The sequence below is a fragment of the Festucalex cinctus genome, chromosome 3 (assembly GCF_051991245.1).
Source record: "Festucalex cinctus isolate MCC-2025b chromosome 3, RoL_Fcin_1.0, whole genome shotgun sequence".
Lineage (NCBI taxonomy): Eukaryota > Metazoa > Chordata > Actinopteri > Syngnathiformes > Syngnathidae > Festucalex > Festucalex cinctus.
The window spans coordinates 17,088,303-17,111,320 of record NC_135413.1 but is presented as its reverse complement, the minus strand read 5'-3'; the positions used below and the strand labels follow the sequence as shown (position 1 = coordinate 17,111,320).

The 23,018-nt window shown below is 38.2% G+C and overlaps 1 protein-coding gene across 1 annotated transcript; it reads left to right on the top strand.

Moving 5' to 3' along the window:
* Positions 1-325: 325 nt before the first annotated feature.
* Positions 326-22,915, top strand: LOC144015836 (CD82 antigen-like). Its single transcript, XM_077516214.1, has 9 exons — positions 326-472; positions 4,968-5,040; positions 7,543-7,615; positions 12,458-12,582; positions 15,202-15,276; positions 17,649-17,747; positions 18,238-18,411; positions 20,258-20,341; positions 21,704-22,915. Exons 1-9 carry the CDS (start codon positions 342-344, stop codon positions 21,779-21,781), a joined length of 912 nt encoding a protein of 303 aa, XP_077372340.1. The 5' UTR covers positions 326-341; the 3' UTR covers positions 21,782-22,915.
* The last annotated feature ends 103 nt before the right edge of the window (positions 22,916-23,018 follow it).

Sequence of the window (23,018 nt, the reverse complement as noted above, 5' to 3'; positions counted from 1 at the left end):
AGATCAGTGGAAAATGTATCAGGGTTCACCAATTGCGCTCCTTGAGGTCCAGAGTCTTGCTGGTTTTTGATGTTTCCGCCCACTAGCACACCTAATTCATATAATCAGCTCATCAGCATGCCTGATAACAATCCTGATCTTTAGTCTTGGGTAGGTGGGAACATCTAAAACCTGCAGGACTCTGGATGTTGAGGACCGGACTTGGTGAACCCTGGTTTATAGTAATCTGCTCGAGAGGTGAGAGTGGTAAGATGGCCGCCCAGTGGCTTCAACGGCTTGCACGCCCTTGTATGGACTAGCGGTTATCCAGTAATATATACAGATCAGTGTGGTTAGAACTCATGTCTCAGGACGCGCACACGCACGAGAGTGTAGCACAAGTTCCCACCATCAAACAAGCAAGCAGTTGGGAGAGTCACACGACGCTTATCCGAAGACTGTCGACAAAACTTGGTGATTTCAAACAAACTACGTAAGTGAGATTGTTGGATTGTATCTGGCTAATCATCGTTTTAAATGTGTACTGAACTCTGCAGTTTATTTGTCGTATTTTCGTCCTTCCCTGCGCGTGAATGAAACTTTTTCTTTTTTTTTCTCCCAATGCAAACACGTTGACTTTTCAAAATGCTATGTTCTCGTGAGAAAAAACAAACAAACAGTTGAAGCTCTTTTAACCAGACGCAAGATTATTAAACTCAACAAGAATGGAATTCTTAAAAAAAAAAAAAATCCCCTTCGCATCATGTTGATTGGCAAATAACGGTTTTTTTTATGCCTTAAAAACTAAACTAAACAAAAAACAAGCAAAAAAAAAAAGTTTTTTATTTATTTATATATTACTGTTTTTTTTCTTCTTCTTTTTTTTTTACTGAAAATAACGAACAAACCACTTGGTTTGACAGCACAGTTATCAAGCTGGATTCATTTATTCAACTGTTTTAAGATTACAATGTTTTTCTTTAAAAACACAATTGATACATTGATACATATTGTTAAATTAAACCCTCTTAATTTAACAATGGCTATTGTTGGTGATGTGGACATATATTGTGTCATACTACTAATTTTTGTTTTTCTAACGCCTCTTTCATGCTGCTCTTTGTCATACATGAGTGCAGTTTTGAAAGAGGTGAAGCGTGCGTGATGCATTTCTACAGTGTGGCACTGGCCTGACAATTAAGGCTCAGTTGGTTTGGGAAACTATATATATATATATATATATATATATATATATATATATATATATATATATATATTATACTACCCACCTACAGTATTTCCTTTGAGGAAACAGCAGTTTACAACACAACAAAATAGGGTTCCTGCTTCAGTGGGTGTTTTTTTTTTTTTTTTCCTTCACCCCCCCATTTTTTCCCGTTATCGGGGTTGACAAACAGAGTCAGAGGAGGAATCTAAACCATTATTCCAGTTTTGAAATTGTGTGAGAATGTAATGGCAAAACTTCTCGTAGATGCTGCCTGAAAGCGCCCCCCTTAACACCACTGATGCATCTGATGAATCATTGTCTAGAGACGAATATCCCATGACATCACATCCTTTAACATCCTCCAGATGACTACAAAAGCCTTTTGTCGCTACCTGCATTGATGCTATCTTCGTCTTTCAATGGCTTACCCTGTTTAGGGTCACCGGGAAGCTGGACTCTGTCAGTTGACTTAGTGAGAAGCTAACCCTGAACTAGTTGTGAAACTACTACAATTACTATATCAATGAAGATAACGACCGACTACAGATGTGCTAAAGCAGGATTCTAACTGTATTAAAGGGTTTATTACCAGAGTAGTGGAGGAGAGTCATACCAGTGCACAGGCTTGACAGATGTTTAAATGGGTCAGATATTGATATAACAGTAGTGGATGATGGTAGGTCAAGACCTATTGCCTTCAGGCCTGTTTTTAATCCGTGCCGGGTCCATTAGACATACTGCCATCTGCCACTCGTGCTGCTTATGATACAGGGTTCGGGAACCTTTCAAAACAAAGGCACAGGGGAATTGTTAGAAGTTGTTGCAAAAAAAAGTTTGATTGGTGCATCTTGTTTCTTATTTGTATGGCATTTAGAAGGGAGAAAGGTCCCTTAAAATGAACTTTAAAAGCACATATTTCAGCAGACCACATCCTCCACTCTTAACCACTATTGAAGAAATCTATTTCTAAATATTGATGATGTCTTAATTACATGGCAGAGGAACTAACAGACTCGTCATTTCCTGCGCTCTACTTTTTTTTTTTTTTTTTGGTTGAAGCTACACCGGTAACCTATTTAATGTGTTGCGTTATGTTTTTGGAGGGCTGTTTTCGGGAATGGGCCCTGTCTACAAACAATGTGAATCATAGCTAAACCATTTTTAATCTACTCTACTGCGGTCCATCAAGCCACAAAGAAAATCTTCTTTTAAGGATTATATACTTGCATGACTATCAGTTGTGCGATGAAGGCTTTCTATGCCAGGGTTCAGCACAAAATTGTCACTATTTGGATCATCCGGCTCAACTAGCTCGCAGATGCTCTTTTTTTACAAGTCAAATGGTGGGTTTAATAAGCCTTGACTTCAACCCGTCAGCCCTTTTTCTTTTCGGATATTGTTGATGTGGTAATTGATGTGTTGAAGGTCTGTTGTAATAACGTATCTGAAAGGAATAATAAACAAAGTAAACAAATGTTTTATGGTGATTTATAGATTTGTTTACCCAAAAAAGTACACATTTTCTGACTTGTGTTTTATGACATTTTACCACTGAAAATTATGACCAGTCAGTAAGTGACCACAGCCCATGGCGCTGAAAGTCGAGGCAAAATCATAAGCTTGTAACACGATGTTGACCCCTGTAGGACGAAGCTCCTTGGATCCTACAACTTGCAGAAAGTTTCATTCAGAATTGGCAATGTTTCTCTTACTCTAATAGCATAGCGTAGTTGGCTAAGTGATATTTGAACACTTTTGGAAACCAAGACTGACCAATACAACAAAAGAAAGGGCCAGTTGCTGTAATTGAACATTTCATTTGCTAATTACAGTTATCTTATTTTTTATTTTTTTTAAATGGCCTACACAAATGTAAAATAAAAAAAAAGGGGGGGGGGCACTCTAAAAAAGAAAAAAGAACACATTATTATTATTATTATTATTATTATTAATTAAGCACATTGTTTTTATTTATTTGTTACGGAAGCGTAGAGTTGCCAATGTGGCGTAAACATTTTTGGCTGGTGAGTATGTTTGAACATACTCACAAATATGTTTGAACATACTTGCAAATATGTTCGAACATACTCGCAAATACGTGCGAACATACTTGCAAATATGTTCGAACATACTCGCAAATACGTGCGAACATACTCGCAAATAGCTTGTAAAACTTGTAGGCTACATGCTACAAAGTTAGCATACCTTCCCATAATGCCACGGGGTATTATTTGCGCATGAGCGAGTAAAAACAAAACCCTATTTTTTTAGGCATTTGAGCCACATTACCAATTTATTCGAAAATTAAGTAGACAAAAAACAGTGTTCATTCGTAACTTTTATGATTTATTATGTCTGCCGTGCATGATATAGGTTTGTCATTTTTCGCCCCATAATGCAACAGGGTATTGTGCTTGCACAGTTGAGGACCACAGCAATCGAAATATGCGAAAATAATACCCTGTGGCATTATGGGAAGGTATGCTAACTTTGTAGCATTTAGCCTACATGTACATTGGAACATATTTGCGAGTATGTTCAAACGTATTTGCGAGTATGTTTGAACGTATTTGCGAATATATGTTTGAATGTATTTGCGAGTATGTTCGAACATACTCGCCAGCCAAAAATGTTTACTCCACATTGGCAGCTCTACGTTTCCGTAATTTGCTACCATGAGAGTAATTTAAAATGATATAGATAATTAACTAACAGAATTGACATGACTTTCCCTTTTCCAAACAGTTAATCATCTAATTTGAAAACTGTTGGCATCAAGGCATGCCATTTAATAGATTACCACATTGACTTTAACAAGTCATGTGTTAATTATTCGCTGTAAAGCTTAACCAGCCATACATTCGAGATCAAAGATTTTGTGCCTTTGAAATGAATGCTTGTACTTTTGATTATTAAGTTGTCTCTTAAGTTACCCAATGTTCACAGTTAACCACAATGATGGCTAGTTATATTTTTTTGTTGTGTGTGCTCAGTGAAGGAAAAGGCCTGGCTATGTATGGCAAATATTTATTTAGCACTTTTGGAGCACTGCCTTCTCATCCTGTCATTAGGTTGCTCCATAAAGTGTTCCTACTGTTTTAAGTTTGATGTGGTGGTGGTCTTCTTGCCTACGGCTGTTTCTCAGAAGGAAAGTATTGCTCATAGACAAGCTACTCAGATGCTGTCATACATGTAGACTTGCGCAGTCACGCTTATGTGACTGTGACAGAGAGTAGCAAACAAGCTGCGAAGCAGATGTCACCGTAACATGTCCTAACTTTGTATCGTCAGATGACTTTGGTTCCACTTTTTCAGGCTTGTACGTCATCTAGTCACACTGTTTACTGTTTTGCAAACTTGTTGCAACAAGTAAACCCAGCTTGCATTTGCTTTTGATTACATTAGCATGCTTCTTCACCACACTGTCTTCTTGCTAAGCTAGATCTTAGGGTCTTTGTCAAGAATCAACAAAAACATATCTTTGGACATGTCTGACATAAACAAAGGTGACTTGACTTGATCTCAGAATTTGTCAGAATGAGATCACACCACAGGCCCAGTATGAGATCAAAACTTTTTGTGAGTCTCTTTGGAAATTGAATCTGTGAAATTTTCTGTTCTTACAAACATGGCTTGACCTTCTCCAGGGTAACTGCCTTTGTATAATTATCTGTTTTGCATCTGTCTTTTTAAGTTTCTTGCTCACTCTGGCAATCCAAAATTAAATGTAACCGCTGCACTGTTTACTTTTGTCTCGCAGAATCGCAACCATGACGAAAGGATGCATCACTGTCACCAAGTACTTTCTCTTCCTCTTCAACCTAATCTTCTTTGTAAGTAACCACATATTCACCACCTCATTTGTTCCTGTTTCACTTGGTTTTTACTGGGACTGAAACGATTTATGATTATGTTTATTGTAACTGTACTGTATTTAGCATGTTTAGGAACTAGCTGTCAACATTGAAGCGTTAATTAATCACAAACAAGTATTGCATTAATCATGTATTAACGCAGATCAATCACACTAATAATTTGACCACAGATTATCCTTTACCTTGACAACGGATGGCTACGTTAAAGGTAGCACAGTTCGTGTTTGGGCCATAAACGTAACTACATGCAGTAAAGTAAAGCATTTAATAAATGTTTGCGTATGACATTCAGAATATTTGTTCATGTCAAATTATTGGGGTCTTTTTTTCCCATTTTAAATTATGCAAGTAATTAACTGGTTAGAAAAATGCTGAAGACGTCCTCATAACATTAAATGTTGACAGAATTAACACATAATGGGTGCTCTTCAAATTTGGCGGCCAAAATATGTTGTATAAAAAAAAAAAGCTTTTTAACTCATTCGCTCCCAGCCATTTTCACAGAAAGTAGTAGCTGTAAGTAGAAGCTGCATCAAAGCCTTCTGTGTGCTTTAGCATTAAAAAAACAACAAATAAATACATCTTTGGGACACTTAACATAAAAAAACAAGGTATTTTACGTTATTGGGAGCAAATTAGTTAATTAAGCGATGAATCATGATTAATCAAAATTCTAAGATTTGATTAATTAAAAAATGAAATCGTTTTGAAAACTCTAGTAGGAACACGGTGTTGCCTCCATGTTTCGATATTTAAAGTATTTAGAGCTCCCTGAGACTCTTCCAAAAAAGACGCTGGTCACAAATCTTGTGACTTAGTTGTAAGTTATTGGAGGCTTTTAAAGATCACTGCCAAGGTCAAGAACTTCTGGCAAGGGGATCCACCATTGTTGTTGTTGTTGTTGTTGTTGTTGTTGTTGTTGTTGTTGTTGGTAGTGGTGGTGGAGGTTTTCGTATACGGTCACACAAGAACAACAGCGTCTTTGTCTTTTTTTACGGCGCTTAAAAAAAATGATCACGTCTGGGCTCCCAGAATGTAAGTTTCATGTAGACAAAACGGAAAATATAAACAAATCCTTTGCAGATATGCTCTAACTCGTTTCCACGTGGACATGGTCTTTGGTCTTGGGCAGACATTTGTTTGATTTTGAAACTAAACAAGACAAGATTGTTGGCGCACCAAATGTTCCATTCGGCTTGCCTGGCGGGGAGCGTCTAAAGCACAGCAGATGGTTTATTAGGGTTTATTGCCACCTCACTCTCAAAGGGCAAATGAGCTCTCTGAGGATGTCTGGACTATTCAAATGAGTTTGTATTCCTCAAAGAAAGCTTTTGATGTATGTCCACATGTACATTTTAGTGGAACCCAGGGACTGGTGGGCTAATGATGACCGCCGGGGGCTCAACAGTCCCACCAAATGAACACCTCTTAACCAGGGCTCTAATTATTGTTGACATGCTGTGGAGGGGTTCCGCAAGCATTCATCTACTCCCCCCACCCCCAAACGCTGTGCCCCTCAACTGCCCAACAAGAACCATAATCATCACATCAAGAGCCTGCTCTGAACCTCATGACCTCATTAGTAGTGTTCAAGAGGTGTATGGGGCGGTTACACACAAATTCTTACCGAATTTTACTGAAGGGATCATCATAGCATGAATACACAAGACCTACGATATACTGTACACCAGGGGTGTCAAACTCATATTAGCTCAGGGGCCACATGGAGGAAAATATATTCGCAATTGGGCCGGATCGGTAAAATTGTAAAATAATTTGTAAAACATTGCCGTCAATTACATGCAGATTTTCGCTATTTGTGGGCCAGCCCTAAATTGTGGGGCGCATCTGTACAAATATTGTCCTAAATTTTTTTTGCATAAACCTGTATATTGTTCACTGATTGTGTGCCGGGTGCCGTTAATGAAGTTATACGGACGTTAATCCCTGTCATATGTGTAGTTGAATGTGTCTTATTCAGCATGTTTGTGTTTGATTCATGTTTTTATTTTTTAAACAAACTAACTTTAAATTGTGTTTAAAATAACGACATTCAGAGCAATTCCATGTACAAGATGCATTGCTCAACTGAGACTTACTTGTGTAATTATGAATTTATAAGCTTTGATTGTGGCCGGCTGATTAATTGGGCCGACAGTCTTTTTTTTTTTTTTTTTTTAACTTTACAAAACCATCTCGCGGGCCGGATTAAACCCCATTGCGGGCCTGATCCGGCCCCCGGGCCTTATGTTTGACACCCCTGCTGTACACTGTACTTTAGCATCACATTTAGAATAAAAAGGCACTGAATCTTGTGTAGCTTTAGTACTGTTTTTAGTCTAGATGTAACTGCCTGTATAAACAAGAGGTGCCTCTCTAGAAGGCACCTCAACAACAACTATTTCATTTCAACTGTAATCTTTGATAGCTGACTCTTCTCTACTGTATTTACCTTTGCAGGTCTTTGGAGCGTTGATCATGGGCTTTGGACTATGGGTTCTATTTGATAACCAGAGTTTCATTGCTGTTCTGCGTAAGTGCCTTAACACACGCACGCACAACTTCTAACCGCCATGACCTAGCGTGATAATGCTCTGTAAACATTTAGCACATTTGACCCCATTTGTCTGACTGCCTGCTCTGTGCACATATGTGGATCGCCTCACAAGTGGTTTATTGCAGAGGAACATGTAAGAATGTTCACACAAAAAAACATCCATGTGAAACATGAGGACTTCTTCAGGTCTCCTTTTTATAAGTCACATATTTTAGAAAAACGCATAACATAGTCAGTCAGCTGAGTGAACATCTCACCAGTTCAAGACATTGCAAGTTGTTTAGTCTTATGCCAGAGAATAACACCTTATTTCCATACGCAGTTGTACCTTGAATCCAGCAGCTCTCAACACAGTTTCACATCCCCACAGATGTTCCACAGTTTTATTTCTACTCAAGGACCTAAAGCTTCCACAGAGTTGCAAACAGGAACGTTATCAGCACAATGATAGACAACAATGTTAAAAAGTATAATGAAACCAAATGCGAGCATTGCCTGACAGGAAACCAGGATGCAAAGTCATCTAGTATAAATCTCCACATCTATGGTTTTGTTACATTTGTTCCAGATGTATTTTTTGCTTAGAGTGGCAAAGTTTGCCTCCCTTCTCAGTTGAAATTTTACTGTCTACACATGTTATGGTTTGAAATGTAAATATAGGATTTTTTTTGTATGTGTATCACCTGTGCTTGCATGCTAGTTTGAAAGTTCTTACAATGTCTGTTGTCAGAAATGGTGGTCTTACCTTGCTGCGGACGCTGACTCGGTTTGAGAGTCAATATTGTTTTCCATTTAAAATCAATCACCAAGAGTTGTCTGTTTCCAATATTGCACATATAGTGCGATTAGTGCTGTTGTTTTTGTGCATGAATGTATTTGGAGCCGTGAATAACAGCTGTAGCGACTACTTCCTGTTCGTGACATGCCGACACCCCCATGTAAACAAAACCCCTTAAAATGCACGAGTTTCAAAAACAGTCATGACCAATAAACAGGCGGAATGAAATTGCAGCACAACAGCGTTTATTCGGGTTTCACGCTGGCCACAGTGTGACAACGTGTCGGCAGAAAAAAATTCCATTAAGGTCGTTTCATTTTGAGTCCACGAGGTACATGAGATGCGACGATTTATAAACTGTACTTAATCTTGCGCTTCTGCTGGAATTACTTTAGAAAATAAAACATGTTAAATTGGTTCACTTGAAAATACGAGCGTGGTGTCCAATTTTATTGGAAGCGAACATACAATAAAATATGGATACATAATTTCATGCTAATTGTACACATTATTTAATTTTTTTGTGTGTGTATTCATGAGCATGAGTCAGCAGGATTTGAAAGGCGTTCACCTGCAGACATTTTGTATCTTGCAAACGGCTCGCCAGTTGATGGTGTCCACTGTCCACCATGAACCTCAAACGCAACGACCATATATGTGAGCGATTGTTTCTGTCTGTTCATTCAGAGGTAATTTTCTGCGTACTTACTGTATGTTCCCGCAAATTAAGCTTTAAATAAATTGCCTTGGGTGTTTTTCTATTTATTCATTTCCAATTTATTTCCCTATTTATTTGACTCTCTTCCTATTGTAAATCTTAACCGACTCTAAAACTGAGTATTTGGTCGCTCTCGAAACAGTCAAATTTACTCTACAGAATTTACTGTGTATTTGTTATCCCTTCAAGAGCAAGCAGCACTGTTTTGATAATCCATCCGTTCTTTCCAAAGATAGTAGTGACCCTTCATCCCTGATGCCCCAAGGACATCCCATTCTATACTGTCTTTGTGACCTCCATACATTTTTCAACACGTTTGCCCTCTCGCCGTAGAATACTATCCTCATTGAATGTATCATGCTGCTGTGCATACGAAAACAAACTTTGAAAAAAGAAAAAAAAAAAAAAAAAGCTTTGTGCAGCTATGTTTATTGATTCGCAGTTTTCTCTGGTTGCACCATTGCTGGAGCATAAACAGGATCTCTTTGTCTTCAGTTTCCATTCATTATCCGCTGTATAAATAGGCATGTGTCGCTGCTTCAATAACTAGAGGCAAATAGACATTGGGAATGTTTTGGTGTCAAAAAGCATTTTCTCGACTTCCCTCACAAACACGACTTTCCATCTCCACAGAGTGCAGCAAAACACATTTTCCGACATCCTGTACAGAAATAAATTTAGAAATCCAAACTTCATGTAATTATTTATAAGGATGTACAACCCTCACTTTTCCCTGACTGTATACATGCTGGATCACAGGTTGTATTTACAGAAGGATTTGCAATGCCAGTCTATCCTCCCTCAGCCATTTTCTCAAAAGTCCCCATAACACGTGGTGCAAGTTTGTGAAAACCACCAAAACTATTTAGAGGAGACTTGCCTGGAAGCGAGGCGCAATGCATTATGGAAGAGTGTAGTAAGAGGCCAAGAAGTTTCTGAACTGAGTTGTGTGCATGTTTTTAGCACCGAAGACAGCAGGAAATGTATAAAATATATATTACCCCAGAGATTAGATACAACTGGGAAAGGGCCTAAGAGGAAATACTTCACAAAAATTTTTTTTTAAACTTTTTCTTTTAACTCATTCACGCCTAACCCCCTTCGCTCCCGGCTGTTTTCCTAAATTTTGACAGATTTTGCAAGGCCCACAGACTATTGTGTTCTATTGCTATAAAAGCATGGAAACTACCAAAAAGAAAGATTAGAGTCAGGGGGGGAAAAAGTATATTTCTATCTGTTTCCATTTTACAGCAATTTAGCATTAGAACATAGCTAATTTTCATCATTATTCACAAATCTCTTTCAAACAATGGGGAAAAGAACTTTTTGCAACATGGCCCTGGTTGATCTCATATAAACTGCTGCCACCTTCTGGCCGTTTTTGTAATAACTACCATTGCTTCAAGCATTCTCTTCGGTTCAGAGGCTGCATCAAAGCCTTCTGTATGCTCTATCATAAAACAACATAAAAAACATATAAGTATGTCTTTGGGAGCATATGAGTGAAGAAGAGACGCACATCATCCAGTAAAATTTATTTTCTTGTATTGGGAACAGGAAATAGATGATTTCTACAGTCATGATAAAGTGCTACCCACGTTTTATTTTTTCCACGCATGTAATCCTCAGCGGTTGAATGTCTTTGTGCTTTATTGAGCTTCTTGGAGAGGTTGTTTTAGGAAAGATTCAGCAATCTGTTGCTTTGTAGGTGCAAATGCCAGTGTTCTGAAAGAACTTTGTTTGCATCGTGTTGCCAAAAAGACTTTTGACACCTTGCAGTTATCTCGCAGTTGAAATGCTTATTGCCACACTAATATCTTTAAGAGCGTCGAACTTTTAGTTTTTACCCTCAACATAAATAAAAATGAAGCTTTTCTGGGCGATAAAAGCATCCAGTAAAGATATGCTGTAGTATATGTCAGTGATTTGTGTGGGAAGATTTGTGTTAGTCTTGTATTACCGATTTAGACTATCATGCTTATTTTCATCATGTCTGCCTTAATGAAACGAGCACACAACCATGTAAAGCATCAGCAGATAATTTCCAAGAGTTGGATATGTCGTCGCTTGCCAAGAAGCAACAAAGCGCAGCCGTGGATGAGTTGTTGCAGCTGCCAGGCGCTTCTCAATGTTGTGCAGTGAATTATCTGCTTCTGAACAAAGTTTGTTCCACTCTGGATATATTCCACGGTTCTCTCTCTCCTTTTTTTTTTTTTTTTTTTTTTTTTTTACACGGATAACACATGGCCATGTTTTGGCTGCCGTTTATCTCCTCTGCAAGCCTTCAATCTTCCATTTCATTCCCCCACCGTTGCAAAGAGGGCAATCAATTCATCTCGCCACATATTTTTCTTGTCTTGGTTGAACTTTCTGCTGGCTGATAATATTAGAGAAATGTTTTTTGGGGAGAAGTATTTCACTCTTAAGTATTTCACTCTTCACTCTTTGGTCAAGGAAGATTATTATTTTTTTTGCTAAGTGTGACTAGGCATATCAAATTGGTGTGCGTGTGAATAAGGACTACGTCTGAAAAAAAATAGAAACTTCTGTGGTTATATCCGGAAAAACAAAATGTTTACGTTGTGGCCAGGGTGATAATAGTTTTTGAATTTTTCATTTTAGTTTTAAATTTAGTCAGGGTCGTTCTGTTAGTTTTGATTAATTTTAGTTGTTTAATAAATGTTTCATTTTAGTTTAGCTTTAGTTAGTTTCAGTATTAGTTTTAGTTTTTTGTTTTTTTATATATAAAATGTTTATGACTTGTGCGCAATATTTAAAAAAAAAACAACACCATGGGAGTGACGTCATCTGAAGGTACTTTTCTATTGGCTGCTGCTAGATGATGTCACTTCTTTATGACACACTTTCAAACGTGCTTATTCCAGTTAATATCCTAAATAAATCTACTTAAAATCACATTTAAAATCATCCCCAAAGGCTCATGTATTAAATTCATTACCAAAGCCTAAAACAAAGGACATTTTTGCTATAGTTTTATTGTAAACATAAAATGTAGTTTTTTGTTGTTGTTGTTTTGTTTTTTGTTTTTTTTGTAGTTTGTTAGTTTAAATTTTTTTTAAAAGCATTTTCGTTTTTATTTTATTTTCTTAACGAAATTGTTTTTTGAATTTTAGTTTTTTCCGTTAGTTTTAATGAACTAAAATAACTTTGGTTGTGGATGCTTATCTCCCAATGACATCCAGCACAGTTTGGTTGCTGACTGAGTACTTACAACTTAACTAGTTCTTTTTTTTTTTTTTTTTTTTTTTTTTTTTTTTTTTCCCAACTGTCATAGCAACTCTTGTTTTTCTGTTTTCTCCAGAGGAATCGTCAGACACCGTGAAAGTGGCTTCCTACATCCTCATCGGAGTGGGGTCCTTGTCGATGGCCATGGGCTTCTTTGGCTGCATTGGAGCCATCTACGAAATTCGTTGTCTTCTTGGTCTGGTGAGCAATTACAGACAACATTCACTTGGAGCTCAGACACTAACGGGACACGTATGGTTCCAGAGACAGAGAGATTATTATGATGTAAGATTAGAGGTCGAATGATTAATTGACAACAAATCGATTATTAAATTAATCTATAATTGCTTTTGATAATCGACTAATAGTTTAGATACCTTTTTGTCATTTAAAATTGCCTAAATCCTCAAAATTTCAGCTTTTCAAAAGTAAATATTCTACAATTTCTGTAGTCCTCCATGGAAGCAGCCTGATTATCTTTGTGTTGACTCATAATGAAACATTTGCATTTCCTTGGGACGTCAATCATCGACATCTTTTCAAGAGTTGGATCGATCACAGTTACAGTGTGGCGATGTCGCAAATTGCAGCTCATCAAACCACACATACAATAAGTTTTACATGCGATGAAAATACACTTCTTTGTTTTAAAGGGATATTTCACTTATTTAGCCCATTATAAAAAGATATTTTGTCTATACGCTCAGAAAATTATAATATTGTGATAAAGTCCATTATTTTCTGTAATTCTCTGTTTTAATATTGCTTATGACATTTTTTTAACTTGGCCTGAGGAAATATTCTAATATTTTGAGATGGGATATTTGAGTTTTCTTAAGATGTAAGCCATAATCAGCAATATTAAAATAATAAAAGGCTTGTAATATTTCAGTTGACTTGTAATGAATCCAGAATGTATGGCATTTTTGCTTATTTAATTGCATTACAGAAAATAATGGACTTTATCACAATATTATAATTTTCTGAGACAGTCCTGTAATTAATTTGATACTTTCATTAGTTTTCACGTACAATTAGTACCTTTAAAAACACATTTTGCAACTTGCTGTCAACTGAAAATGACATCACAAGGGCTCGGGTAACCAATCACAGCTCACCTGTTTTCTAGGTTTGGTCATGTGACATTCACAAGCTGAGCTGTGATTGGTTACCTGAGCCCTTGTGATGTCATTTTCAGTCGACAGGTACTAATTGTACATGAAATGAATTGTACATGTCTATGGCAAATTGTCCTCTATTCTACTCAATTCAACTCATCTGGAGAGCGATTCTCCGTGACAAAGCAACAGCAAATCGTTCATGAAATGCTGACTGTAATCTCTTATTTTTATGTTGCCTTTGGTTTCTTACTCCAAACTCAAATGTGAATATCAACAACTAGCAAGCTGTTTTCTTGTCTGGTGGCATGATGAAAGCGGGCTCTCCATGAGCATCCATGGTCAGCCTGAGCAAGTCATCTTAGTCATTTAACTTCCTGTAATTCCCTTACATTGCTCCCTGATACTGAAATAGAAAAAAACTTTAAAATACTGTTGTTGTTCCCCATATTTGACCGCAGTAGTTAATCATCCCTGCATTTTGTTCACTACTGTTATTTCAAGCTATTGTTAGAACAGAAGTTGCACATTTCCTTGCAAGAATAATGCTTGTAATTGCACCTGCTTCAAGTCCACATGCCTGGTTAAGAACACTTGACAAATGTTTGCTGACACTAAAGCCAATAGTGTCTGTACTTTTGTATGCTTGTTGCAGCATGTGTTGACCGTCGGTGTGTGGAGGGACAGGGATAAAAGCTAGTAAGCTGTATAGTATTTTTTTTTCCTCTTCTGTTGACCATTAATTGTAGAGCTGCTATTGACCTACTTCTTTCCCCAGTGACAGTGAGCAGCTGCTACAGAACCTCCAAACAATTACACAAACGTAGCACAAGCGTCAGACATAATGTGTAAAACAATGTTCCACGCAATTAAAAATTAAATGTGAAGATGTCTGACAGTCTTTAAAGCAGGGGTCTCCAAGTTCGGTCCTCGAGAGCCCCTATCCAGCCTGTTCTCCATGTCTCCGTCCTTCAGCACAGCTGAATCTAATGATCAGCTAATCAGCAAGCTTTGCAGAAACCTGATAACGATCCCGATCATGAATCAGGTGTGTTAGTGGAGAGAAACATGGAAAACAGGCTGGATAGGGGCTCTTGAGAACCGAACTTGGAGACACCTGCTTTAAAGGGATACTTGAGTAATTGAGCCATTTTCAGCAGTAAAACGTCAATATTTTGTCTATAATTAATGTAGTAAGTTGGTAAGTTGGTATTTTTCATGTACAATTGATACCTTTAAAAAGTAACTGTTCTACTTGCTGTCGACTGATGATGACGTCACCTGTGCTGAGGAAGTCGGTAACGACCAATCATGGCTCAGCTTAATGACCAAACCCAGAAAACAGGTGAGACATGATTGGCCGTTACCTACTTCCACAGCAAAGGCGATGTCATCATCAGTTGACAGCAAATAGAAAATTACTTTTTAAAGGTATTAATTGTATATTAAAAATAATGAAGTTATCTAATTCATTCTGGGAAAAATATTAACTTTTCACTGCTGAAATTGTTCAATGAGTCAATGGTCATGGTCCCTTGAAAAGTGTTATATAATCTAAGATGTTGTTGTTGTTATTAATATTATTATTAATATTATTATTATTATTATTATTCCTCTCTTGGGTTTCTTGGTTATAATTTTGCTTGACTCTTGAAAAGGTCTCAGTTGAAAGTTGTTCTCTCCATCTCCTCATCCCCACCAGTACTTCACCTGCCTCCTGCTCATCCTCATCGCCCAAGTGACCGCTGGCGTTCTCATCTACTTCCAAAGAGATCGGGTGAGACGCTTCCTTCTGTATGCTTTGAGCATCTATCAGCCTTACTTAGAATGATACCCGCCACCTTACCCTCCCTTTGCTGCATCTGTGGGTGTTTGTGCTTCCTCATGTCACAGCTGTGAGCGTAAGCCTCCCGCTTCCTGTGGTGAAACACTGTTTCATAGGGCGACAAGTGGAAAGTCACAGGATGTTGTTCTACTAATGTGATTTTGGAGGCTTTTGGTAGGCCAGGTGATGTGGTGGAAAATGCAGTGGATTGTCATTGCGCCTTCACCTGGCTTTTTCGTTTTGTTTGATTTAATGATATACCAATATGGGGTTTTTTTTTTCAAGGCCGATACAGATCATTAATAGTCAAGGAGACCGATACCCAATATTTCATGCCGATACTAATTTGCAATGAAAGAGAAAATATTAGTGCCCACATTTTTTAAAATTGCATAAAGAAGTGACAGCTTTGTTTAATTTTTTTTATTTATTTATTTTTTTTGGTTTAAAAATTCTAACAAAAATTGCAGGAAGCCGACAGGGTCATCAGCATGTATTAAGTCAAATTAAAAACTAAGCAAGTAAAAAAAAAAATAGTTCCAATTAAGATTTGTATTGTAAATGTTTTCCAAAATTTCAACATGATTTCTTAATCTTAATCTTATTGTATGTTTTTCCCGGCTGATAATCGGTCTATCGCTAGTTTGATGGTCATGTTTAATATATATTCATGTAAAGTATTTAAAAATGACTTAAACTCATGCCTTGTCTGAAGTTGTTCTTGAGAAAAATAATCGCCCAAAGTCTTTTTTGCAGCACAGTGACCCCTAGAGGGGAGAGCTGCAACTTACTGGCTTACTTGAACGTTTTCAAGTTGTCATTTACAAAAACAGAAACCTAATAATACATACATAAGTAATCCTCACCATTCACCTGATTATGAGCTCATTTTTAATTTTTTATGTTTGCAACCTGAAGATGATCTCGTCATGTGTGACATATGATCAGAGGAACTAAAGTGTAAATATTGTCAACGTTAGATAAATACCAATTAACATAATATCATTCCACACAGCATCAAGAACTTGAACAACGACATGGGGGGTGAAAAACATCACACTGGCGTGTAACTTGTGAGGCACCTGCAAGCACAGTTGGTCAAAAATAGATGAAACGCGTCATCCTTCCATATGCAGAAGCAGTGTTAATTTAGCCACTTAACCACCTAGTCACCCAAATAGCACATGGGGAACTGTTTGATCGCTATACAGCTAACCATCAGGACTACTAATACATAACATTTATCCGAATCAAGTGAAAACAGTCCGTACCTCATTAATTTAGACGGAACTAAAATAACCAGCCATAGTGTCTTTGCGCGGTGTGCGGCGGGTGTTGTATCTAAACACTCCCAGGCCAACTGACAACTTTCCTTCTCTGTACACGTGCGCGCGGCCCCATGAGCCTGGACATGCTCCTTGTGTTTAAGGCTCACCACAGGGCAGGGCGGTGCCCTCTTTCCCAGAATAGGGCGAGGTTATATCTCCAAAAGAGCTCTGAAGGCTCCAACGTTGCCACAGTTCTGTGATCTTGCACACAAGCAGGCCTATTTGCAGCTTTTCAGTGCAGCCTGACGACCCGCAACACCGTACTAATAAAACATTTAGATCACATATATGACATAAAGACATGGGTGTGTTATGTTTCTTTGCCATTCAGAATAAATTATATGCATAGTAAATTCTGTAGTCAATCTGACTCTATTTAGAGATTTTAGAGGAATATTTACACTTGAAAGAGAGTAAAATAAAGAATTGGGAAAAAAAAATGAAAATGACTCAAGGTAGGAACGAACTCACAGCCAATCAACTCCCTGAGCCACGTAACTCCTGTTTTTTGCTAATCGCTCATGTCAGCTGCAGCTGATTCCATGATTGCATGGATTCTTCCTAACTCCAACAGACCAAAAACAGTTTTTGGTCTCTTGAGGAAAAGCAAAGAGTTGAAGGAGCGCAGCTCAGGTGGTAGTGTGGCAGTCTCTCAAGCTGAGAGTTGTGAGTTTGGATTTTTTTTTATGTTATTTTCTTTCTCTACAGCGAAAATACCACAGTGTGTGGCCTACGGTTGTACCAATAAGTATAAAATAAGTGTTGGGGAATCTCTAAATGCAGATTTCATCAGTGGGCATGTGAATATATTTTTCTCTCATTTTCCGAGTGCTACTCAAAGATTGGTCTGCATCATCAGAACCAGCTATAAATAATACTCTGAATGGTTGATGCAAACAATGAAGTTTGTGCTTTGCTGTATTTATTTTTCAATATCACATCAGGAACTATGATTGTTAATTAATAAATGAATGTTCTTTTTGTTGTTTTTACTAGTTGAAACATGAGATGTCCAACATCATTAAGGGAATGATCGTCCACTACACCGGCCAGAACAAAACCACGGAGCACACTTGGGATTACATCCAGAGGACGGTCAGTTCATGATGATGGTGATGATGTTTCCAACTTTGTAAACAGTTTTTTTTTTTCGTTTTATTTTAGTTCCTAGTCATTCCCCACTGTCATCTTTGTTTTTCTTTAATATTTTAGATTTAAAACTACAGTTTTTAGTACTAATGTCATTTTTCCCCCCAGATATTCCTTCTAAAATGCTGTATAGCAAAATACGCACCAAACATCTAACGTGTTGATTAAAAACTGGTTCCCAACTGACGTTTTGCAAAAGAACAAACACAGTGTCTTGGTGGCAGCTCATTGAGACGCTCCTCTCAATGCACACAGTATTGCGTCCATTACTATAATAAGTTGAGCTTACACCTTCACTGAAGGAGCTGGAATATGTGAAAAGTGTGGAAAATGACACATGACAACCTTATCGAAAACGAGGTGTATTTTTGTCGAGCTTCAGAAAATGCTCAACTTCCCACTCGGCTCCTCTCCTCCGTCTCCTCTCTCGTCACAGATGCAGTGCTGCGGGTGGACGGGGCCTGGCAACTGGTCCGACAACATGCTGATCAAGAACAGCTCCCAGCACCTCTATTCGTGTTCCTGTCGCAACGAGTCCTTGCCTGGCACCGACGTCAAGGTGGAGGGCCTGTGTGAGCACTTGTCCTCAGAACTTCCCATCTACCAAACGGTACAGCTGCCCTCTACGATGTTTGTAAGACCTCGGCTTGCTGAGTCCGCTGATCATTTCAGACTTTTCCATGTTTTTGCTGCTTTGCTCTTACCGATGTTTGCTTTTGGAGTTTTTATTGGCTCAAGTTGTCCTGCACATCCGCTATGGCTAGCTATTTTTTTTTCCTTTCACTCAATGTCTTCATGTTATATCATAACATAGGGCTGGGCAATTATAGTTATTTGTATTTCTATTTTTAATTGCAAAAGTGACATTTTTCTAAAGGTGATCACTTTTTTTTCAATTCTGAAAAGGTAAAAACATTGATAAGAATTAATGGCTGGGAGAAAAAATGTGTCAAAGTAGTTTTGTTACGTTCTGAGGTTGGATCCCAAAAGTGCAGACTCTTTATTCACATAACATCGAGAGGCGTAGAACAAACATGACTAGACGAGAAACAATGACAATGCATCAAGAATCAGGAGACGCCAAGCCCCCTTGGGCTGTGGAGATGCACAGAGGAACCGAGGTAATAATCCGACAAACACACACTTCTCGGTTTGGCTTAAATAGACAGTGAATTGATCGGATTGGCTGTGGATAGACATGTGGGTAACAGGACTGACATGGAATGATCTGATTGGCTGTTGACCAGAAAAAGAGATTAAAGATTCTTATCATTCTTGACATCACATAGCTCATGACATCACATATCTTAAAACCAGTTGAAACTAGATATCGATTACATCAGTTCAAAACAGACACTTGACCTCACGGTCATGACCTAAACTTAACCCTGGCGTGACCCAAACTTAACCCTGGCATGTCCCAGTCATGACAGGTTTGGTATCAGGAAAAATAAAGCAAATCCCAGAAGAGAAATAAATCAAAATTTGAACAGTAAACTCAGGACCACACAGTGAAGGAATCAACATCAGCATTTTGATCCTTTTTTTTTTTTGCTACATACATACCATATATCCGTAGCACTGTCTCCTGTTGTTCTCTTGTCAACCAATTAATGGACTGCAATTAACTACTACTTTAAAGTGGTTAAAGTGGTAGTCAAGTCAAAAATTGTATTTACAGAATCCCCCTAGCCTAAGCACAGTATTCTGATTAATATTGCATTTATGGAACATTAAGCACAAAAAGCCATCTGTTTTTATACCTCTCAGGGGCGGCCATTTTGCCTTGTACAGCCACTTGCACTTGACTGAAAATGACATATCGCCTAAGGGGTCTGGTGACAATCATCAAGGCACATCATTTTTCTGGGCTTGGTCATGTGAGGTTCTTAAGCTGAGCCCTGACCAACTGTGATGCCATTTTCAGTTGACAGCAAGTGGCAAAATGGCCGCCACCTAAGTAGAATAAAAATGGGTGGATTTGACTTTTTAAGTCATATTCCACAAACACAATAGTAATAATACCACATTTAGACTAGTGTGGGCTCATAGAAGTTATTGTAAAAAAATAAATAAACAAACAAAAAAGGGACTTGACTTCCCCTTTGTGCTGGTTGTTATTGTTATCGATATATTGTTGTTAATGTCACCTTTTTTTTTTTTTTTTGACAGTGGAAATGTGACAATGAAATCTATGTCCGCTTGAGTCACTTGTCGTTTTGAAGGCTAATTTTAGTGTTGTGGTCATCACATGTATAAGTCGGGAAAGCCGTGCCGTGTTGCTAACTGGTCTGCGTGTTGCCAAAGTCAATAGTTGTGTTTTGAAACAGGCTCTGCTCATGTCCGGGTGGGATTACATTGATGTGCTGTGTGTTTGACCACCCTTTCCCCCCACCTTTGTTAACTTTTTTTTTTTTTTTTTTGTCCTCTGCTTCCTCTTCCACTTGCCTCCTCAGGGATGTATGACCAGTGTGGAGAAATGGCTCCTGGAGAACTGTGGAGTTATTCTGGGAATATGTGTCGGAGTGGCAGTCGTGGAGGTATCCATGTTCTCCTCATAGTAGTTATGAAGGAAATGCTAATGAATCTTGCTCCTGTGTATTTGAACTCTTTGACTGCCAGCCATTTTCAGAAAAGATCACTTCATAGTGCCAGCTGATTTACAGCATTTTGACTGATGTTTCAAGGCCCACAGAAAATTGTGTGTTAGGACTATGCAAACACAGAAACTAGCAAATGAAAGATTGAAGTCTCATCTTTCATCAGAAAGGAAAGAGTGTTTCTATCTTATTCCGCTTTTCCGTAATCTGCAGTAGAAAACAGGTTGGTTTGAGCGAAATTCCGTCTTTTGGGCGAAAAGTCTGAGAAGAGAGGCTTTTTGTGAAAATATGTATTTCATGCACATCTTTGATTTTGGCACTGTTGTTTTTTGTCTTTTGTACACCACAAACACCTGAAAGAGTGCTTTCCTTCGATAAAACACTAACACCGACAAAAAAAAGTGCTTTTTGATGGTATATAATTTATTTACAGTAAACAGTATAACAATTTGACTATCTTGACAAACTATGTGAATTGTATATTCACATTACCGGTAGTTAGGCAACAGTTGTTATTGTGTACATCAGCACGTTTACACCCGCTGTTTGTCAGCTCTACACAAACGTTTGACGAACTAGTGAAAGCTAGTTAACGAGCTAGATCTCAGAATGTTAGCGCTTACCTTAGCATATTTCTGGCTGGATCTGAGGATGTTGATTTGCTGTCTAATCAGATTCTTCACGCTCGGATTGTTTCCACTCCTCCAATGACGAGTTGGACTGAGCATAGAATGTCTTTGACTCGCCGAGCATCGTCTGGGATCAACCAAAGCCCGTGACGCCAACCAGATAGTCACTGCTTCAAAACAGCAGCCACTATCGTCACACCTCCCACTCTTCCCGTTGGGGGTGGGTTTTTTTTTTTTTTTTGTTTATTTATTACCGTTACTTAAAACAATTTAAAGTGGGTTTAATTTTCATTGAGCTGATTTTCTATCGTACTGCAGAGTGGACCATCTAAAGCACTTTGGAAGAATAAAAGTGAATGTATGTAATAATATGTGGAAGTGTGGTAGACTTTATTTAAGCCCGACCGTGAATGGCACAGTGAATAGCGCTGTACACTCTTTGCCTTACACTAAAGTGATAAATATTGATTTTCAAATTCTAATCAAATTCATCTGCTGTAGACATACCACCAGTGCTGTCAAAGAAAATGACATTTCACACCTGAAGAGGGAGCCCTTGAGTAGAAAAAAAAAAATGTTGCTGCCAAAATGACTTATTCCATTTAAAGTCATGTGTAAGCCAATATATTGCAAGACACTTTTTACACTTAATTGTCACTGCTTTGCCCCACAGCTTCTTGGCATGATCCTCTCCATGTGTTTGTGCAAGAGTGTCGTCCAGGAGGATTATACCAAAGTACCCAAATACTGAAGTGCCACTCAACAGACGTGTGCATGGATGGAGCCCTTTCCTCGCTCACTCCCTATCTTACATTCTTATGTGCAGACACATTGCACACATACAGGCAGAAGACTCCTGCATTTGAGCTCCTCCTGCCTTCTTGCCTGTGCAGATTTCACACTCATAATTGACACTTGTTGGTCCAGTACACAAGTTACCGTTGTTGTCTTATTATAATAATGATAATTATTATTATACTGTTTATGTATTTTTAAAGGAGACATTGTCAGACCTTTTCTTATTTTTTGGAGTTGAAGTTTATTCAATTGAAAGGATGCAAATGCTCAAGTATGCGTAAAAAATTTTTTTTTGTATGTTTTCTTTGCATTTCCTTCCGCTGACCTCAATGAAGCGCTTAACTGAGTAAACCAGAGAGAGAGCACTTTATTTAGAGTTGATGGAGCCGAGACACCAGAGACTTTCCTCACCTCGGAGCATTGAGAAGAATGGGAGATGAGAGAGTGCGAGTTGGCGTGTGTGGATTTAAAGCCCACTCTGTGATCCTGCAGCTTCTATTCCCGTCACCGTCGGGTGGAGGAGAAGAAACAAAACAAAAAGATCAGGCAGGCTCGCTGCAGTGGAGCGACCAGCCTCCTCCACCCTTGTTCATGCTCGGCATCACAGAATCAGCCTTGTTGAGCACGTCTGCCTGGTAACCGGTTAGTTGTATTTACAAAGGAGGCTTTCTGCATTTTTAATGGTAAAGAAGTTAGTGAACTGACAGACTTTTGACTCTGACCTTTCTCTGCTTGGTTTTTATGAGCCTTATGAAATGACCCATTTGACAGGTGGATGACACCTGTTTAACACTTATTATACATGTACTCATAGCCATCTCTTTGTTTTCCTGTTCATTAAAATATATATATATATTGCTAACCTCTAAATGTTGCTATTATGAGTTGATGCATTTCAAATGTTATGTTTCTTATGGCAAATTGTAACAATAATTTAACTTAAATGAGATGAAGGCTTTTTACTGTTTAAATTGTTTTTTTTACACTTTGAAAGAAAATGGACCAAATTTGTTTTGTGGATTTGTAAGCCATGTTTGAAAACAATTTTACTCTGGTAACTAGAATTAAAGGCGAATCCACGACTGTGTGCTTTTGTGTTATTTCTGTGTGCTCTGAATTGTACAAATTGGGACCAGTAGGTGGCAGCGTACACTGGGACAAAACCGATGCTAGAGATAGTCTGGCCAACT